At 37.4% G+C, this 20883-nt stretch overlaps 2 protein-coding genes across 3 annotated transcripts; one reads left to right on the forward strand and one right to left on the reverse strand.

Moving 5' to 3' along the window:
• Positions 1 to 1116: 1116 nt before the first annotated feature.
• On the forward strand, positions 1117 to 5251 carry LOC107561713 (phospholipid scramblase 2-like). Of its 2 annotated transcripts, none has more exons than XM_016246191.1 (10): positions 1117 to 1230; positions 1469 to 1639; positions 1790 to 1963; positions 2114 to 2287; positions 2418 to 2482; positions 2569 to 2611; positions 2782 to 2981; positions 3911 to 4069; positions 4177 to 4338; positions 4572 to 5251. In XM_016246191.1, exons 1-10 carry the CDS (start codon positions 1176 to 1178, stop codon positions 4629 to 4631), a joined length of 1263 nt encoding a protein of 420 aa, XP_016101677.1. In that variant the 5' UTR covers positions 1117 to 1175; the 3' UTR covers positions 4632 to 5251. The 2 variants fall into 2 exon arrangements, with proteins under 2 accessions (XP_016101677.1, XP_016101683.1); XM_016246197.1 differs by having other exon boundaries at positions 2117 to 2287.
• A 5863-nt stretch (positions 5252 to 11114) lies between these two features.
• On the reverse strand, positions 11115 to 20883 carry LOC107563014 (activated CDC42 kinase 1-like). The gene is made up of 11 exons (XM_016247788.1): positions 20630 to 20883; positions 17926 to 18108; positions 17696 to 17766; positions 17426 to 17614; positions 16956 to 17108; positions 14386 to 14480; positions 13546 to 13755; positions 13353 to 13417; positions 12418 to 12917; positions 11784 to 11879; positions 11115 to 11684 (listed from the first exon to the last, which is right to left on the reverse strand). The coding sequence occupies exons 2-11, from the start codon at positions 18083 to 18085 to the stop codon at positions 11520 to 11522; spliced, it is 1704 nt and encodes a 567-aa protein (XP_016103274.1). The 5' UTR covers positions 18086 to 18108; positions 20630 to 20883; the 3' UTR covers positions 11115 to 11519.

The following is a 20883-nucleotide window of genomic DNA, read 5'->3' on the forward strand; positions in this document are numbered from 1 at the left end:
CATCTTTTGGCCACCGTAATTTCATAGCTACCCGTTCATAGGCAATGGAATACGAATCCACTTCTGCTTCTCTAAATGGGGGTACAAGTTTAAGATACTTGCCAACATCAAAATCCGGCTCAGAAGCTGCATTATCAGTAATTTGAGGTACAACAACAGCAGGTGAAATCACGGGAGATAAAGCAGAGGAGAGTTTAGAGCGAGGCATAGGAACTGGTTTTCGATTTAATTCCTGAGCACGCAAATCTAACTGATGCATTTTAATATCCCTATCTGCTTGTGCCTCTATAGCACAAAGCCTGATCTTTTGCCCTTCACACTCCTGCTTTCTTATAAGGAGGTCCAACTCCTTCAACTTGACAGCTAACATAGACTCACCCAGAGACTCAGTCACCAGCCCAGGAAGAACCTCACTTGCCACAGCTTGTGCGGTGATCCCAGGTTACTTTGAGATCATTCTGAGGTTAAATACATATTTAAAATCATAACAAGAAATATTTTATTAGCTATTATACTGTTTTTGAAATCAAATCTTTACATAGCTATGACAGTAAACACTGGAATCTAACAATGCCTTTGGAAAAAAACAGTTAATCTTTAAAAAATGAAGCATAGCTATACATAAACCCATATAGGAGATAAAAGAGTTCTAAACTCCTAAAACATTGGTGTTTCATATTTTAGAGCAGTCACTGCCATTTATTAAAGAAATCAATTAAATCTGTATGTGGGAGTGTGTGTGGAAAAAAAAACAGATGTAACCCCCTTTGTAATCCTTAACATTTTCATAAGTAACTGTAATTTAATTACACATTTTTTCTCAGTAACTGTAACTGATTACAATTACTTTTATTTTGTAATTAAATTACGTAATTCCATTACATGTAACTAGTTACTCCCCAACACTGTGTATATCTAAGTGTTTCTAATTTTCTAAAGTCAGAAGGAAATTAAACTTAGCAACATGATAGTTAGGCTGTACTAAATTTACTTTGCTGTTATTTAGTAATCCAGATTACATAAACAAATAATTCAAATAGTGTTTTAAACAGATTAATATTTGATACTATACTAACTAGAAAGTTTAAGATTTTCACTCTCTTTAAGGTCCTGATCCGGCTCCTCCACCTGCTGGGCGTCAGCCAGAGAATCAATCACCTCCAGTTCAGCCCGTCATGAATCCGTCTGTTCCAATTAATGCAGTGCCTTACATGATTCAGCCGTATAAAGGTAAACATACAATACATTTATATATCTGAGTGATACATAACATTTAGATGTTCAAATGTGTAACTGAAAGGCTCTGCTTTTCAAAATAGACAATGAAAGTTTATATTTTCAAATATAATACACATCTCATCAATACAAATGCTGGCACATAAAGGAAAAATATTATGTTACTATACTAACTTGAATATTAGAACATTCAAGGTTTTCCCTTTCACTCTCAATTTTTGTCTTAAACTAGGCTATCCAGTCCAGAGATACCTTCCAAATGCCATACCTCAGACAGCAGGACCTGGACCGGTCCCTCTAGCCGCGGGGCTAGAGCCACAGAATCAACCACTTCCAGTTCAGGCAGTCATGAATCTGCCTGGTCCAAGTAATCCAGCACCTCACCAGGTTCAGTCATACACAGGTAAACATAAAATGTTTGAGAAGTTTGTAAAACTTAGATGTTTAAATGTTCTAAAAAAACATTATTATTGGAATGTCATAAGGAAATGAACGAGATTTTTAAATCGAAAAAGTTCATGGTTTTCACACTTTATTGTTTATTGTCTTAAAGTAGGCTACCCAATCCAAAATTACCCTCCAAGTGCCATACCTCAGACAGCAGGACCTGGACCGGTCCCTCTAGCCGCGGAGCTAGAGCCACAGAATCAACCACTTCCAGTTCAGACAGTCATGAATCTGCCTGGTCCAAGTAATCCAGCACCTCACCAGGTTCAGTCATACACAGGTAAACATAAAATGTTTGAGAAGTTTGTAAAACTTAGATGTTTAAATGTTCTAAAAAAACATTATTATTGGAATGTCATAAGGAAATGAACGAGATTTTTAAATCTAAAATGTTCATGGTTTTCACACTTTATTGATTATTGTCTGAAAGTAGGCTACCCAATCCAAAATTACCCTCCAAGTGCCATACCTCAGACAGCAGGACCTGGACCGGTTCCTCTAGCCGCGGAGCTAGAGCCACAGAATCAACCACTTCCAGTTCAGACAGTCTTGAAACAGTCTGATCCAAGCAACCCAGCACTTCACCAAGCTCAGCCATATGCAGGTAAGCATAGTGTGTTCTATAATATTTAGATATGCAAATGTTACTTCTTTTAAAGTTGGAAGCAAATTAGGCTTAACAACATACAATTAAATCAGTTGTGTATCTCCATCCTCCTCACAAACATCTCAAGCACCTGCAGTTCCTCCACCAGTTCTACTTTATGGAGTACCACCCGGTCTCGAGTACTTCACTCAGGTGGGCCTTATCTGTCTCGTTCTATCAATACTTCTTTCTGGAAGTGTGATGTCTGGTTACTACCTGTTATTTTTTGTGCATTTCAGATCGACCAGATACTTATTCACCAAAAAATAGAGTGTATAAAGAGTGAGTCTTCTTCTCTTAGTCCCTTCTTATTTGTTTTTTATTAAGTATGTTAGAGCACTGCCAATGCTTGAAAGCATTTCTGTTAACACTCTAAAAGATTGCATACTTTCACTATGTTTAAACCTAAGAGATATTTTAATCTTTCAATCTTTGATCATACTTGTCTACAGTATTATCTGGCTTTGAGTCTAACAACCAGTATGAGATCAAGAACGGCATCGGGCAAGATATCTACCATGCCAAAGAAGAGAGTGACTGCTTTATACGCAATTTATTTGGTCCAGCACACGGTTTTAAAATGCATATTAAGGACAGCATGGACCAAGAGGTCATTCAGTTGCATAGACCAATGCGCTGCTTCCCGCAAGAGGTAGAACAGACTTTATCTTGTCAAGGCTAATATAGCAGCTAAATAAAACATTTTAACAGAAATGTTGAAAGGAGTTCCAACATGCTGCATGGGCTTCAGACCAAAAAAATAGTCAATCTTTGACCTAGAATGACTTACAATTGACAATTTACGTAATTGCTTATTAAAGATTTGCATAGTTTAGCTTTTATCAACGGACACAACTATGTGCTGTAACGAAGGGATGTTCATAATCTACAACAAGAAATTAAATTCTCACAAACCTATATATACAGTATATCCTATATATATATTAAAAATATGACTGATGGTTTAGTGAGGGATTGAGCTGCTCACGAGCAAGTTTGAAGCTGTTTCATGAATCTTTTTGGTTGACTCTTTAAAAAAAAAAAAAAACTTTGTAGACACAATTTTCCTTTTTTCCCCTAATTCTGCAGTCAAAGGTTGAGGATAGCAATTTGAAGGGGTAATTTCACACTAATCTTGCTAGAATATGATATGATTTATTTGTTGAATTTTGAAGAACATGCCTGCAAGCAGCTGTGCAGGGATTTGAGCTTATTCTATTTATGGGACAGTGGTACGGGGGTTAAACTGATTTAGCATGAGGTGGAAAGTGCTCTATTTTTAGCAGTGTGTTTGCATGCTTCTTAGGCACGTGTCTATCACTATTTGAGTTATTCGATTCACTATTTAATATTCCATACACTAGAACTTTTTGCAGTTACTCTTTTTTAAATGTACACTTAAATTGGAGAGGATGTAGCATTCCTATTAGAAATGTGGAAACTGCTATAAATTTCTATTCGGTGCTCTTGAAGCACCTGTCACTCCAAGGTGCCTTATAAATTAGGTTGTCTGCTTATTGCACATTTTTTGACATACTTTCTTTTGTTGTTTATTAATTGATGTGGATTTTCCACCCTCAGATTGAGGTACAGGCTCCCCCTGGAGTAATCATAGGCTATGTGAAACAGGAGTGGTCTTTTTTACCAAAATTCACCATCCTGGGCCCCAATAATGAGGTACTACTGAAGATCCAGGGACCCTTCCTTCCATTCAATTGCTGTGGTGACATAGACTTTGAGGTAATGTTTATTTCAGGCAAGATACGTTTAAAGGTGTTTTAAGGTGTTTCGCATTTGATGTTAGGATTACACATGTCTTTTGCACCACTAAGAAGGTCTGTCTTTAGGTTAAAGGCGGTTTTGGTGAACAGTCTTTTGGTCGAATCACAAAACAACAGAGTGTTTTATTAAAGAAATGCATTAGTGATGCCAGCAACTTTTCTATCCAGTTCCCTCTGGACATGGATGTTAAAATGAAGGCTGTACTTTTGGGTGCTTGCCTCTTTATTGTGAGTATTAAGCCAATGATTTCAGCGATTCACAGAATATTGTATGCTAGGAAAGTTCATTCAGCTGATATTTTTAGCTGTTTTGAAAATTATTTAGACAAGGCACTATATATTTTGAAATTACATCAGTTAAGAAAATATCAACAGTATACAGTTGTATTAAAATATATAGCATTATAGTAATGATTCTTGTTTGGAATGATCTCTTTTTCTCTTTCCTTTTCTTCTTACAGGACATCATGTTCTTTGACAAAGGTGGAAATTTATTTCTAAAATATTTAAGGGCATCATGAAATGCCTTCCTTTTTTTTCTTTTTCTTTTTTAAAGAGTGTCTACATTTATAATATCCTGTCTCTGAGAGGCCAGTATGGAGTCTGTAAGGATTAATAAGGACCTGGAGCAAATCCAAGTTTTGCATATGCAGATGATTTGATGAGTCTGCTTTCCATTTGAGGGAGTTTGCTTTTCAGAGAACTGCTTTTCTCTCCTCCCATAGCAGAAACAATCATATGCAGGCGGTTTGAGTGAGAGTGTGGTATGGTCTGAATGACAGTATACATACTACTAATGCCGTCATAGAGAAAAATGCAAAACAGGCAGGCAACCTTTGTCAAGATGGAGAAACCTACACACTTAAATGGACTCATGGGACCTCATCTATTCCTTGGAATGGGATATTCTTCAGTTCTACTTTCCTTTTTAGTGAATTTTAATGCTTTCAGCACACATGCACTGTTAGGAAAATATTGAACAGTGTTTTACACAACCTTGTAGTTTTATTTGTACAGCACAAATTAACCAAATGTACTGCCATTTGGCTGTAACTCTTCAAAATGTCAGTTTCTGATGATGTCAGTACTATTTTTTAGCTCTCGTAATCGTATTTAGCTCTAGACAAAACTGACAATCACGTACTGCTACTGTGCAAGTATGAATATAATCAATTAAACATTCTTTTTATTTGTTGTTACTTGTGCATTTTTCAGGTTTCACATTCATAGGATTACTTCTGCCCAGCAAGAAACTAAAACGTGTTGAAATGTAGGCTTATTTTAAAACATGTACACACATTGTAACAATATTAGACCTGTTCAATATTTACTGTTACAAATTGGACTTTCACAACAAAATCACCAAGGAACTGATGTCTAATGTTTACCACAACTTACTATAAACCATCATAAAGAATGTTTTGAAGCAGTATCTCTTTTTAAATTAAGATAGGTACTCTTTAAAAACAGGGGAAAAGATTAGCCTTTTATGCCCACCAAAATGAAAGGTTAAATCCACATTTAACCATGCAATCAGGACCCAGTAGAATCATGTTAGACAGTCAAGGGCATAAGTCAACAAGATATACTTGTTCTTGTCCAACCTGTTTACTTGCATTACAACCCCTTTACCAGATTTTGCAGTCTTAAAGGTTAAATGCAGTCTGCAAATTGGTGATGTTCTTGTAAAGTAAAAAATGTTACTAATAATATCCAAATTCTCTAGGAAAATGGCACAAAAAAAAAAGAAAAAAAAAAAAACTTGTCTGAACTAAATAATTTATTTGACTTTAATTTTTTAATGGTAGGCTACTTACAAAAAACAGTTATATATATTTTAGTTATTTGAGCCCTCATTATGAATGAAAAGAGTAAAAAAAAAAGAACTCAGAAATAACTTCTGTAGCATTCACTTTCGCTTTCTTTAGTATGCACCATTTTTTGATTTGGCTTCAGCTTTCAGCCATCTGGTTCCACGATATTGAACATGACACTAAATACAGAGATCTAATCCTCACTGATGTGTACTTAACTTTGAAGAGTAAATACACTTACATTACCTTTTATGCTGTTGTTCCTATACTGTGAAATAAATATTATTAAAATAAAAAATTAAAAAACATGAAATATTTTAATCTAAGGGACAAACTAAATAGTACTTCAGCAGACTAAACACATAAATGCACGTCCATATCTTTATTGATAAAATAGTTCCAGAAGAGGCTACAGGGAACAGACTACTTTTCATTAGAGAAAAAATACTAAATTATAGGCCCATGTATATATTAAATATTGTCTTCCATCTTTTGTTGATCCTGGATCAACATTACTGTCCAAAAATATAGACTAAACCCAATCCCTACCCCTAAACCTAACCTTACCCATAATTTATTCCTAAAATTAGTGTGAAATGATAGCTGATTAACAAGGGTGTAGAAGCACCTAACCCTGATAGTTATGTAGCTCATAATATGTCAAAACTATTTGAATTTGAATTGTGTAAATTTGAATGATTGACATTGTCATTTAACAAAACTGAATTTTATGTGCCATTTAACATAGCTCTGAATTAGATTTTTTTTAACTTGAATATTGAACATTTGAAATTTAACACAACTGAATTTTTTATGGTAGTTTTTATGTATTTTCAAACAGCAGATTTTTTGTTCTGAACGAGTTTTGTCAGTTTGTCACAAATGCAGACATGGTTTTATGTTTACAAGGTGCGATGCGAGGCAACACATAAAAAGATAGTACAAGTCATTATAACCCGTAATTACAGTATGTCCCCACTGGATGCAACAAATGTTTATATTGGGTTTTAATGTTTTTGAATCGTTGCTCCGGCCGGACAAGGCATCACAATATGGTAAGGGGCATAACATTTCCTTCACACACTCGAGGTGTATGGCCAATCACAACGCACTGGATAGCTGGCCAATCAGAGCACACCTCGCTTTTCAGAAAGATGAGCTTTGTAAAAATCGACACGTTTCAGAAAGGCGGGGCATAGAGGAGAAACAATAATGTACAGTATGTGGAAAATAATAGGAGCATGATAATATGTCATGGCTACGAGATCATTTTGTCGAGATAATTATATGGAGATTATGACATCCAGGAATCGCCACGCGGCTGCCACTTTTCTTGTAGTGGAAATGTTTTGTGCAGTCTTGGGGCAGACATTGCCATAGTTACTCTCACGATCACCAACTGGAGTGCCCATGTGCTCCACCAGTGGGCACTCCATCCCTGAATGATCCCATTCACCCTGGACTACATTCCCCATAATCCTTTGCCGGACTCATCATCTATTGCATCACCTGTCACTCATTAGATCTCATCATCAGTTCACAGCTGTCTCATATTAGAAGGACTTTAAAAGATGCACACACACTCGAACACTTCGCTGGTGATTGTTTAGCCTGTAATGATTCCTAGTTTCTGTTATCCTGCCCGTGTTTCCTTGTTTTGGCTTTCCTTGCCTTTGTGTATTTTGGATATTGGACTGTTTATCTGGTTTTTATGATTGTTTTGCTGCCTGCCCTGACCATTGCCTGTTTACGGATTACTCTTTGTCTTTGCCTGGGATATTATTGTTTGCTGGTACTGGACCCTGCCTGTCTGACCACATTTACGAATAAAGCCTGCATTTGGATCCTCAACTCCGTTGTCACTACGCCTCCTTCGTTACAGAATCACCAGCCATACCCGGATCCAGCGGCTTTTAGAGCATTCCAGGCCAATCATGGACACAGTGGACCAGCTACTGCACCTTCGGCAAAGAGATTTGTCTATTGAGGATTACCTACATAAATTTTGTGAGTTGTCCTGTCAAGTGCTTTTTGATGAGATCATGTTAAAGGCATGTCATGTCATCCCCAATCTCTTGGTGTTCCCTGGCGCCTCCATTCCAACCTCATACAATATTTCTGAACTCCCTGTGTTTAATGAAGCTCCTGTTGCTATTGTTTTAGAACCTCCAGAGGTGGCGGCGTTCGCTGCAGATCCTCCAGTGGTGGTGTTGTCCACTTCCGCGCCTCTTACGATGGGGGTGTCCACTTATGAATGCTTTGTCAGCCCTGACCAGGTCATGGTGACCATCAGTGAATCCCCTGTCATACCAGTCCCGGCCAAAAAGCCCATTCCTGAACTCTCCGTTTGCACTGTCCCAGCCAAGGAGGCTTATCCTGAACTCTCTGTTTGCACTGTCCCAGCCAAGGAGGCTTTTGCTGAACTCTCTGTTTGCCCTGTCCTGGCTAAGGAGGCCGTCTGAGAACTCTCTGCCTGTGCTGTCACGGCTATAGAGGCCGTTTCTGAACCCTCTGTCTGTCCTGTTACAGCTAAGAAGGCCGTTTCTGAACTCTCAGTCTGTCCTGTTCTGACCAAGGAGGTCGATTCTGAACTCTGTGACTGTCCTATCCTGGAAAAGAAGGCCAGTCACGAACTCTCTGTTTGCCCTGCAACGATCAGGGTGGTTGTTTCTGAACTCTCTGACTGTACAGCCATGGTCAAAAGAGCTGGCCCTAGACTCTCTGCTCGCCATGTTACAGCCAAAGATGCCATTTCTGAACTGTCTGCCAGTCCTGTTACGGACGCTGAGGCCATTGTTAACCTCTCTGTGGTCTTTGTTCCAGTTCTGCCTGATCCGTCCAGCTCATCGGCTCCACCCTGGTGCTCTTCAACTCTAGGCGCGTTTCCATTACCCTTCAAATTGCGCAAATTGAAATTGCGAATTGAAAATACGCCTAATGGAAACGCGTCAAGTTCGCAAAAACGCCCATATATCGCAAAAAAGTTTACGCTCGCATGAGGTGGTTTTTCAGGCAATGCGAAAAAGGATTAATTCGCAAAACTGCAATGGAAACGGCTTTTTCGCATTTACAGGTCACATGGCGTATGTAAAAAGTCATATAATCATTCTTCAACGTACTATAACCTCCAAGAAACCGTGGCCGCGCTCCAGTATAAGGGGCTTTCCCAACTATTAATACATGTCTGCGGTGCAGTGTGGCTCTGATACGGTCACTGAAGCTGATTACGGCCACTCAATGCTTGTGTTTATGTTTTTATACAGTCTATGGTTTATCCCAGCCGTGCCACGCACGTTTCTGAAGCGGCTCTCTTTGCTGCTTCTGTAAAGATACACGCATAAGCCTCCTTTGAATAAATATAACCAAAATCCCACCAAAATCCGTTGCCATGACTTATCGCGAGAGGCAAAAGGTTACGTTTTGCTCCGCTGGTTTTGCCTCAATCCCCTGTTGCTTTACTTCCACATGGACCTGGCCCTCCATCCCTCCCCCTGTTTCGCCTCCGCTCCACCTCCCTCCTGGACTCATGTCTGTTCCTGTTAAGGAGCGTCTGGAAGCCACTCCTTAGGGAAGGGGCTCTGTCACGATCACCAACTGGAGTGCCCATGAGCTCCACCAGTGGGCACTCCATCCCTGAATGATCCCATTCACCCTGGACTACATTTCCCATAATCCTTTGCCGGACTCATCATCTATTACATCACCTGTCACTCATTAGATCTCATCATCAGTTCACAGCTGTCTCATATTAGAATGACTTTAAAAGATGCACACACACTCGAACACTTCGCTGGTGATTGTTTAGCCTGTAATGATTCCTAGTTTCTGTTATCCTGCCCGTGTTTCCTTGTTTTGCCTAGCCTGGCCTTTGTGTATTTTGGATCTTGGACTGTTTATCTGGTTTTTATGATTGTTTTGCTGCCTGCCCTGACAATTGCCTGTTTACGGATTACTCTGTCTTTGCCTGAGATACAGTGGGTACGGAAAGTATTCAGACCCCCTTAAATTTTTCACTCTTTGTCTGCAAAAATGTCAACAATTCTGTGTTTTTCTGTCAATATGGGGCGCTGTGTGTACATTAATGAGGAAAAAAAATTAACTTAAATGATTTTAGCAAATGGCTGCAATATAACAAAGAGTGAAAAATGTAAGGGGGTCTGAATACTTTCCGTACCCACTGTATTATTGTTTGCTGGTACTGGACCCTGCCTGTCTGACCACATTTACGAATAAAGCCTGCATTTGGATCCTCAACACCGTTGTCACTACGCCTCCTTCGTTACAGTTACAAACAACAAGGTCTCATTTGATTTTACTAAAAATAAACAAAAAATAACAGAAATGCAGTATGTGTTATTCGCTATTTATCATTTCATGGGACTATGACTAGCGTAGTTGTCATATCAGACACAGTTAACAATGACATTTTACACGTAGCCTAATTGTATTTTTAACTGGCAAACCAACTCGCACACGCATGCTCTGGATTTTTTATTTATTTTTTTTATATCTCTGTAAAATATTTTTTGATGGATCATCCAATGGGAATTCCATTAGGCTACATTTTAAATGATCATTGTTTTCAACACTACCGACATGAGCTCAGTGAAAGGTGCCTACAAGCACCTAGAATCCAATATTGTCTGCTCAAATGCCTCGGTCTGGTTGTGTTTTGAAGACAACTATGTTTCCTTAAATAATAGTCCCACTATACAGCAGTCATATTCACAGCAGAATGTAAGTAGCTACATTTATAACTCATTGAAAGACTGAGATCTGTCAAACATATGTGTAACTATGACACACTGTGGTTGTTTTGGGTACAGCAAAACAACCAAGTTTCTCTCTCCTTCTCTTTGGGGACTTTTCACTTCTTTTCACTTGCATGTTCCATTAGAGTTGATGTAACTTCACAGAACATTTATTTGCACAGGGTTAGCTATAAAACTGAATAAACAGTATTGATAAGTTTCTGAAGACATTTTCATCTCAATTCATATGCAAGCATTTTACGTGTCTCACTTTGTCTTTGCAATAAATATACCCATTTGTGCCTTGACATTGTTACCTGGCATCAACCTGGAGAAACTGAGCTATATATTTATGGTAAATATTCAGCATGTTATTTTCCATAACCTGTTGTGTTTTAACTTCTAATAATGTATGAAAATCAGAAAACAAACAAATAAAAATGCATGTTTTATTTTATTAAACCGATACAAATATTTATAACACTTTGTATTTACAAATTCATCATATACATTTACACAGTTTTGCTGAATTTAACACATTTAAAATTTTAACAAACCTAATTTATATACAAAAACTGCAAACTAACAATAGTCACAATGGCAACTAGAATGTCATTCTGCATTTAAAAAGAATGATTATGCTGTCTTTCCAAACAAATAACTGATGTCACAAATGTATTAATTAAGCACATAATACAGAGTCACTATAGATAGTTTCACATTGGAGGTGGATGGAAACTTCAGGGTGAGAAAATATTTTGACCTCTTGACACTTCATCGATATCACAAAAACATGAAATCCTCAATAATTATGAACAATCTTACGAGTTAACATTGTCTTGCATTAAACTCTTTCTCCTCTTCTATCCAGTGCAGTTCTGTCTCTGTCTCTATCTCTGTCTTGTCGTATGATGTAACGTCCTGCCAGCTGCAGGTCCCACTTGTAGCGGGCAAGGATTTTTTGACATTCCTCACGAGAGCTCTGAGTCATGTAATACAGCTGGTCTGTCTGATGATGTAATGGAAACACAAAAGAATAAGTACAAGTAATGCGATGAATTAATTGAAATTATTTACATTGAATAAACAAAGGTTAATTCTCTATTACCTTAAGTTGCTGCTCTGCCCATACAGGATTCCAGTCACTGCGATACAGAGCTTTCTGAACCTGCTCAAGGGTCACTCCATGTACTGCCTCCTGAACCTGATGACCAATCAGCATTTAACATATCAGCAACAGCATTAAATAGGAACTGTATTATTAAAATGTTAGCAAAAATACAGTAAAAACACTATAATTGTGAAATATTATTGCAATTTAAATGAACAGTTTTCTATTTTGTGAAATGAGCATGTGTGTGTGTGTGTGTGTGCTTGTTTATGCTACATTGTGGGGACCAAATGTCCCCACAAGGATAGTAAAACCTGAAATTTTTGACATTGTGGGGATCAGCCTGCAGTCCCCAGGAGGGGGAAAAATGATTAAAAATAGTAAATGATGTTTATCTGAAAGTGTAACAATGTAAACAGTTTTTCTGTAAGAGGTAGGTTTAGGGTTAGGGGATAAAAAATATAATTTGGTCAGTATAAAAGTAATAGAAGCCTATGGAATGTCCCCACAATTCACAGAAACAAACGTGTGTGTGTGTGTGTGTGTGTGTCAGTCTATTCTACTGTTATAAGTACTGAAAACACTTTTACAAGGTAAAGCAAAGTTGTTGGATCTGAGGAAATCTGCATACTTGCGCTATGACCGCTTCCTTGTCAACTTGTGGCGGATACCTCTCCTTTGCCTTCTCCCGCTCTCTTTCTTTCTCTTGCTCTTTATCTCTCTCCTTCTCTTTCTCAGGGCCATCATCTAACTGAGGGCTTGACTTGGCCAGATGTGCCATCCTGTCAAGGTTGCTATTCCCTAAACACTGCTGCTGTGGTTGGAACTGGAACTGTAGCTGTGAATGAGTTTGAGGGGCCCAGCCCGCTGGGTTTACTGGTCTCCGATCCTGGGTCATCATCTGGGGTTTGACGCATTTGAAGACAGTGTTTGGTGGGCTGATGCATTTGAAGCTGGGGGGTGGTGGCCGTGCAGGTGGGATGACAATAGCATCACTAAACCTGCGTGGATCTTGCATTAAATTGCACTGCATGAGTCTGCGTGGGTCGGCTCTCTGAGCTGCATTCCCACCAGGACCTCGACCTTTGTCCTGTGAACCACCAAGGACAGATTCCAGACTCCTTGAGATGCCTGAAGATTGAGAGTAAGACACAAAACGTGACTGGATACATTATCACGTGGTCCTCCAGAAATCATTCTAACATGCTGATTTGGTGCTCAAGGAACATTTATTATTATCATCATGTTGAAAACAGTTGTGCTACTTCAATTGTTTGTGGAATTCGTGATTTTTATTAGGAGTCAGGATTCTTTGATGAATAGAAAGTTCATTTGAAACAGAAATCTTCTGTAACAATGTAAAGGTCTTCACAGTCACTTTTGATCAATTTAATGCATCCCTTATTGAATTAAAAAATGTTTTTTAAAGAAATCCTGCTGACCTCTAACTTTTGAATGTTAGTGTATGTGTACAAGACAATAACCTCTTTTATATTAAATTCAGGCCTTGAATAATGCTCAAACGATAGTGTGTGAAGTTTGTTACAGTATATTTTCAGTTCTTACCTGCCATTTTCGTCAGATTGGAGCCTTCCTTCTCTCTTGATAATGGAATCCTCCAACGTCTGGAGCTTAAAAGTACACAGAAATTGGCAAAAGTCACACACACACACACACACACACACAGTCTAATTAGAGTGACAACTGCTTAGTGAATTCAAAGCTTATAGTTCATAACTTAATTTAAATAGTCACTCACTCATTTATTCGTTCTGGGTTGCCCCAGCTGCGTGCTTGGTCCGTGTCTCCATGGCCAGTGTGCTGTAGACTGCCTTTAACAGGGGAAGAGATCAGAGCCGGACCAGGCGCAGGAACTGCTACTGTGAGAGCCGGCGCAGCCAATGCAGGAGGAAACCAGCCAACACTTAGAGTTCTCTGGTTTTGGCCCTTCCACTCACACATTTCCAGCCTACAATAAAACACAAGAGCATAAAAATACAGAGATCAAAGGGCAGTCATTTTTATTGTTTCTGAGGATCACCACAAAGCCCTATTTAGCATCTCTACTTTTTACTTTACAAATAAATTTAGACAGATAATCTACAGCTCCTTTCCATTTTTGACATTTTTTGGTCTGTGAGCTCAAAAAATTCAGTCTATTGTTAAATATATATTCAATCTGCTATTTGAATTCTATAAAATGTCACTAAAGTTTACGTAAAACTGGACAAAGTAATTGGTACCTAGTCAATCTGAATCTGTTCTTTCATTTTTTTTCTAAACGTGAGCTTGAGGTAGGTTGAGCTATGAATTGAATGCTACTAAGTCAAAGGGAGGGAAGGCAGGTTAATAATTACCCACAACCTTTATCAGAGTGAGAGTCAGCAAAGATTTATTGGCATGACTGATAACAACTTTTAACAATGCCAAGGGTATAAGGTAAGGAAACTGACAATATAGAAAAATAATGTTAAAATTAATTTAAAAAAGTAAATGAAAATAAAGGGAGAAATAGAAGAAAGAAAAATCAAATTGAAATGAAAATTAAATGAATTTTTTTCATTCCTTTATCTTGATTGCCCTCAAACCCCTGTCTTACCCATGATCTATTACAGTCACTAGATCATTGGCCTGTAGAGAGAGTTTTCTGAGCTCTGTGAAGTCTTTCACTGCTCGAAGCTCCATAGGCTGAGCCTGAAAAATACATTAAAAAGAAAGAGAGAGGAATGTGAGGAAAAAAATAGATTCTGTGTGTATCATTCATTAATTATAGTACATGTACACAATTAACACACTGTGCTAAGACTGGGGAAAATGCTCCTGGTTTTAGATAAGCTTTTTTGTAATATCTATAGCACAAGATACACTTGTACTATACGATTTTTTTAATGCTTTTGAAAGAAGTGTCTTATGCTTTTATGCCTTTATTTGATCAGAAATACTGTAAAACAGCACTAACAAAATTTTGTTAATTACAATATAAAATAACTTTTTTGTGTTCTAATATAATTTAAAATGTAATGTATTCCTGTAATGGCAAAGCTGAATTTTCAGCAGCCATTACTCCAGTCTTCAGTGTAACACGATCATTCAGAAATCATTCTAATATGCTGATTTGGTGCTCAATAAACATTTCTTGTTGAAAAAAAGTCTTACTGACCCCAAAGTTTTAAACGTTATTCTAATGAATATTAATGAGATTAATGAGAGGCAGAGCTTTAAAGGGGTCCTATTATGCTTTTTCACTTTTTGAATTTTAGTCAGTGTGTAGTGTATATGTTTGGGCAAATCTCAAAGTCCACTCCAAAGGGAGATATTTCGTTTTAAAAATCCCTTTTCAAGAACTACAACGAACGGCTCGTTTGGACTACAGCGTTTGTTTTCCGGGTTCTGTGATATCACAAAGTGGCCCATTTGAATATCATTAAAATAATTCTCGCCTACGGAAATTGGAATGGTTGGGGGGGAGGGGGAGGTTGTGGTTAGAACGCTTGGTTGAGTACATCAGACAAGAAGTGCTGCTGTAGCCTCATGTTTTCGCAAGTTATTACACATGCACCTGAATAATTATGTATGTAAATATGTGTTACAATTATGAAAACGTTTTTATAATAAATTGCTGACAGTACAAGACTGGACATTCATGTAATCTGAAGAATTTACACTTCAATTAGGAGACTACAGTGTTTCCCATACATTGAGTGTTTTTATATCACTGTATTTTTGAAGGAAACCGACTGTCTTCAGAAAATTGGATGTAATTTTCATTTAATCTTGCATGTAATGTCTGATAAAGCAGTGTTTTTTTGAGCGGAGCGCTGCTTTGTGTACAGTCTTTACCGGGGAAACCTTGATCTCTACCACTTCAACAGTGCCTCCTGCTGGCAGAGAATGAGTTTGCATATATATGCCGCCTGGGAAACACTGGACTATGGTATAAATAAATTCAACTGTATAACAGTTTCACTGCAATTCATGTTATAATGTTAGAATTAAATAACAATAAAAATAATACATATGCACTTATCTGTACATAATAAATGCAGTTGTTTTAAGCGGTTGTTGACATCCTATCTAAAACGTGATTTAGCCAATGTTACCACGCTAATATGTCTTGCAATCCTCTTGTTCAGTATTCTCTGGGTCTGAATCTGGCTCAAATTGATATAGCAATATTGACGGCAATATGATCCTTAACTAAACTTGCTGCTTTGGCAAGGGGCGGGGCAGTACTAAAACACTGTCTAAGCTGTTCGCCAATCACAACGCACTGGGATAGCTAACCAATCACATCATGTTTCGTTTTTCGAAAGGCGGGCGTTCATCAAACCCGGAACTAATTGAGCCGTTTGTGCCAGGCTGGGGAGAAAGGTATTGTAATAATGTAAATTATGTAAAAAAAATAATGCGTTTTTCGACCACCAATTGTCTTCACATCACCAGCACTGCAATAACATTACCAATAACACTACTGTTCAAAAGTTCGGGGTCAGTAAGATTTTTTCATGTTTTTGACTCTTATGCTTCCCAAAGTTGCATTTATTTGATTAAAAATACAGTAAAACAGTAATATTGTGAAATAGTGTTGCAATTTAGTACATTACATACATTTAATGCATCCCTGCTGAATAAAATTAATTTATTTCCAACTTTCTGCAAGTTACATTTGCAGTTTCTGCAAGTTACACTTGTTGCATAAGTGGCGAAAATTATTTTCATTATAAGTGACTTAGTGAATCACTGAATACATTTGTTCAAAAACATGATTTATCCAGGAATTAAACAAGTCTTTATGAGGGAGTCATTGAATAATTCATTCAACAGATTCACTCAAATACACTGATTCATTATGGAACATGCAGCAGCTAATTCTGCTTTGTTTGAAAGTATTTTCGTTAGAGATGCACAAGATTACACAAGTAAGTAAAAGGGCAATATTGTGTCTAAAATGCATGTTACTAAATATTAACTTCTTATTTATTGAACTGGGATATAAAAGCAGTTATATCACACTCACAATCATGTTATTGGTCTGAATATCAGCAAGACTGATACTCCTTTAATGAGCAATAAAACAAATATGAAAAGGGAATAATTCATTTATATTTACATAATACCAAGAATCAATTATTAGTACAGAATATGATCTTACAAAAAAGTAAAAATTACCATTTTAAGAGGATGAGTAAGGACAACGCCATACAGATGTATAATGTTGGGGTGGTGCAGAGACTGCATGGTCGAAACTTCCTGGAGGAATTCGGTTACCACATCTCCGTATCTGGGTCCGCCACCCCTCAAGGTTTTCACTGCTACAGGCAACTTAAAATGGGGAAACAAGACTGTTAGTGTAGTATTTGAAGAATTAATTTGCAAAACCAGGTAACTCAGTTTTTAACCATTTTCAAAAATCATGTTTTTTCATTGTGCATTCCAATGAATCTCAATCAAACTGCAGTTGGGTTATTTTGGTTAGGTTAAAAAAATACAGATAACTAACACAATAAAAACATGATAACATAATAAAAAACATGATTTTTGAAAATGTTAAAAAACTGAGTTATCTGCTTTTGCAAATAAACTATTCATTTATACCTATACTCCTATACACATACTCATATTTGGTGTAAAGCACTCACCACTCGTCCAGTCGGCGTTTGCCATTCTGCTTTTCGAACTACCCCAAAGGAACCTGAGCCTAGCCTGTCCCCAAAGATCAGTTCACTGTCCTGGATAAGACAGGGGAGTGCGCGCCCTGGTTCTGGCCCCTGGCCTGAACCAACACCATTAAACTGCTCACTTCCTTCTGGGGTGCGACCACTGAAGGCCTAGTACAAAATAGACAGTGATGATCACAGGTAGGCTAAGTGAATGAATAAAAAGAGGGGGTATGTAAAGATGTAAAATACCTTAACCATCCATGACCGTGGTCGCATGTTGATTTTATAATGTCTGACAGCTTCCCATAATCGTCGCTGTCCTGTTGACAAACCACCAAAAACAGCAATAAATACAAGTACTTATACACAAACCATATTAAAGGCACTAAATGATTATATTCACCACTGTAGGGCTTTAAGTACACAAAGAAAATCAAACAAAATAACAATCTTCAAATATCAAATTTTACAAGACATACCTGGTCTACTAATGCCAATCTGTTCAAGATCTGCTTCTTTAACATAGTTCAGGTGCTCAATACGTGTCACATTGAGTCCATCTCGCATCCTTACGTAGAATCTCTCTAGCTGCACACTAGCAAGGAGCTGGTACAGCCACTGAGTGTCACGATCCATCATTATTACACTGTCTCACAGCAACTCTGAGAGACGAACAGAGCAATGAAATGAGATCAGAAAAGAAAGTACAATAAACCTAAACAATCTGAAACATTCATTGTTTTTCCCATATGGTCATTTTTCATTTTGATTCCATAGAAACAAGCTCTGTACACCTAGAGTACTGTATCTTTTCTGAATGGACACAAAATGGCTGTTCCTTACAATTTTAGGCCTCATTGGGTTGCTATGGATGCCTGTTGGGAATTTGCTGGAAGCTAATGAGAAATCAAACAAACAAGAGACCTGAGCTGTGTTGAGAAACCCTCTTAAAGTGCATGATACTCAAAATACTTCCTTTGTTTTACTTTATTCAGTTTAGATGTACAGGGATGGTGCACATAATTCATTTTTATTTTATAAATCGCTGGTTTAGGTGTTAGAGATCATTTTTAACTGTAGTTCAACTGCACATATTACCAACTACATAAAAATTAATGACAAGTAAACATGTTTCATGTCAAGTAAACATGCAGAGACTAATATACAGGCTAACAAACAGTCTAGAAATCAAGGAAGCAGGGGAGTTTATAAACCAAACAAACCACTTTTTTTCAGTGGATGCCAGTGAGGAGAGATGTATGTGGCCAACCACTTCAGGCATGTGTGTGTAAAAGAGAATGATTTACCTGCTCTGCACGATTAAACTCATAAAGCAATTATGCTATAAATGACCACTGAATACCTCTCTAAAGTATTCTAACTTGTTTGCATTGGCAAGGAAATCCCCTTTTAACAGTTTCATACTGCATACACAAGTATGCGAAGCAAGGTTTGGTAAGTTATGTTCAGAACAGAATAGATTTTTTTTGCATGCCAAGCATTGTGTCATTGCCTTCACATGTCCGTGAACCTCCCAGTGTACAAAGAGACAACTAGAAACTCTCTGCACGCTTGTGTTTACAGAACCATGACAACATAAAGACCAACTCAGACACATGACCTTTTAGTGAATAATCAGCCAGTATGCCTCAGATGAGACCGCTCTAAAACTATGGGGGCTTGTCTGAGCAGGTAACCTGAGAGTATCAAAATAAGATTCTCCAAGACTACACACCCAAAGTCCACACCCCAAATGGCAAGAGAAAATGTCTCTGTGTGAAACTCGAGGCTCTAAAGTTTAGTAGACAGTGTGTGTTCTAAACCAGATCTTACATTTGTAATAACTACAGGATTACTCAACTGAGTTGTTAATCGGAGCTTGAGCAATTGCTTTATTTTGGTCAAAAATATCTTCAGAAAATTACAGAGCAGGTCATTTTTAGTTCTAACAGGGGTAACACTTTATTTTAAGGTATCCTTGTTACACGTTCCATGTACTTACTATTATAATAACAAATAATTATGCATAATTACATGCAAGTAACACTAAGCCTAACACTAATCCTAACGCTAACCCAATAGTAAGTACATGTAGTTAATTAATATTACTCAGTATTTAAAAGTATAATTACACTGTAACAAGGACACCTTAAAATAAAGTGTAACCCTAACTTGCAACTTTCAGGCGGGTTTTCCTCAAGCCGGCTTGTTTGATAGAGCCGTGCTTCTGTTAACATTTGATACAGTCTTCTCTGAAACCGGGTGTGAACTGATAGGTCACACAGTTTCTACAGCATTATTGTAATCAAATATGTTTCAAACCTTTTGAAAGTTTTAAAAGCAGAAAACAGTGGCCTTTTACAAAGAGTTATAAAGGAGTGTACACCCAGTGTATAGACACAAATGACAGCTTTTGTTTGTTTGTCATGTTTTGTCAAAAGGCATGACTTTAATCCTTCATGTATAACTAATGTTAGAAATGTGTCAAACATATGCTGTTGACCTATGACCGGGTAGTTAGTCACAAACAATATGTAGGTCATTACTACAATTTCCTAATTAATGGCACAGTACTATTTATAATATCACAGTTTATGAGAGATGTGTTAATAATAATTTGTGTATAAGGCTGCCTGGCCACTTAATATTCAGAATGAGTGTTAGGACAAAACAAGTACAATTCTTTAACTATCATTCATTATTTCATAGCAGCAAATAACAGTATGGTAGGCCTACCTCATTAATAATTTTAAAAAAAAAATTAAAATTAGATTACTGTAGATACTACAGTAGGTAAAATTCTAGTCTATATATATATATATATAAGCCAATATATACTGGAATATAGAGGAGTTATTATATACACTGACACAAAGGAAAGCCTTTTAATGAAGTTTCTGAAAGCAAACTTACATATACTATTGGTTTCACCTTGGTGCTATAAATCAGCCACGACAGCAGATAAGGATGAGCCCAGGTGAGTGTTTCAAGCATAACACCAAAGCGGAAATGACGCTTTTAAAAAAAAATAATTCCATTGCAAATCGTTCCTTTTGACCAACCATCCCTTTTGTTAAAGACTCTTATACACTTTGGATTAATACATTGCTTATTTCAAGATATAATTCACTTTCCTTTGCAGAATAAGGATGCTACTTGCAGTAAACAAAAGCTTATACTTACAAATAAACGCTCGACGTTTTTTCCGCAGTCGAATCACTTTCTTCAGCTCGCAAGTCAACTACACTCCAGGTGTAAGATGTCCATTATAAACCGTTCATTTTCAGTGAGTGTCACTGAAAGAGTTTATTATAATCCGCCGTGCTAGAATATAGAAGGTGGTTTAAATATTCCGGCTATCGTTCATCTGTAGGTCATGAGTAGTTTACAGTGAAGGCAGGTGTTTTATAGACTGCGTCTGACGCCTCTCTGCGATT

The sequence above is a fragment of the Sinocyclocheilus grahami genome, unplaced genomic scaffold (assembly GCF_001515645.1).
Source record: "Sinocyclocheilus grahami isolate Dianchi unplaced genomic scaffold, SAMN03320097.WGS_v1.1 scaffold24.1, whole genome shotgun sequence".
In the NCBI taxonomy this organism is placed as follows: Eukaryota; Metazoa; Chordata; class Actinopteri; order Cypriniformes; family Cyprinidae; genus Sinocyclocheilus; species Sinocyclocheilus grahami.

Coding starts and splice junctions, on each gene's coding strand:
- LOC107561713 (XM_016246191.1), top strand. CDS start 1,176: ATGAATCCGTCTGTTCCAATTAATGCAGTGCCTTACATGATTCAGCCG. Junction 4,070..4,176: donor GTGGTGACATAGACTTTGAG/GTAATGTTTATT, acceptor GTCTGTCTTTAG/GTTAAAGGCGGTTTTGGTGA. Junction 4,339..4,571: donor TGGGTGCTTGCCTCTTTATT/GTGAGTATTAAG, acceptor TTCTTCTTACAG/GACATCATGTTCTTTGACAA.
- LOC107563014 (XM_016247788.1), bottom strand. CDS start 18,085: ATGATGGATCGTGACACTCAGTGGCTGTACCAGCTCCTTGCTAGTGTG. Junction 17,615..17,695: donor CACGGTCATGGATGGTTAAG/GTATTTTACATC, acceptor ATTTTGTACTAG/GCCTTCAGTGGTCGCACCCC. Junction 13,756..14,385: donor GTGACTGTAATAGATCATGG/GTAAGACAGGGG, acceptor GTTTTATTGTAG/GCTGGAAATGTGTGAGTGGA.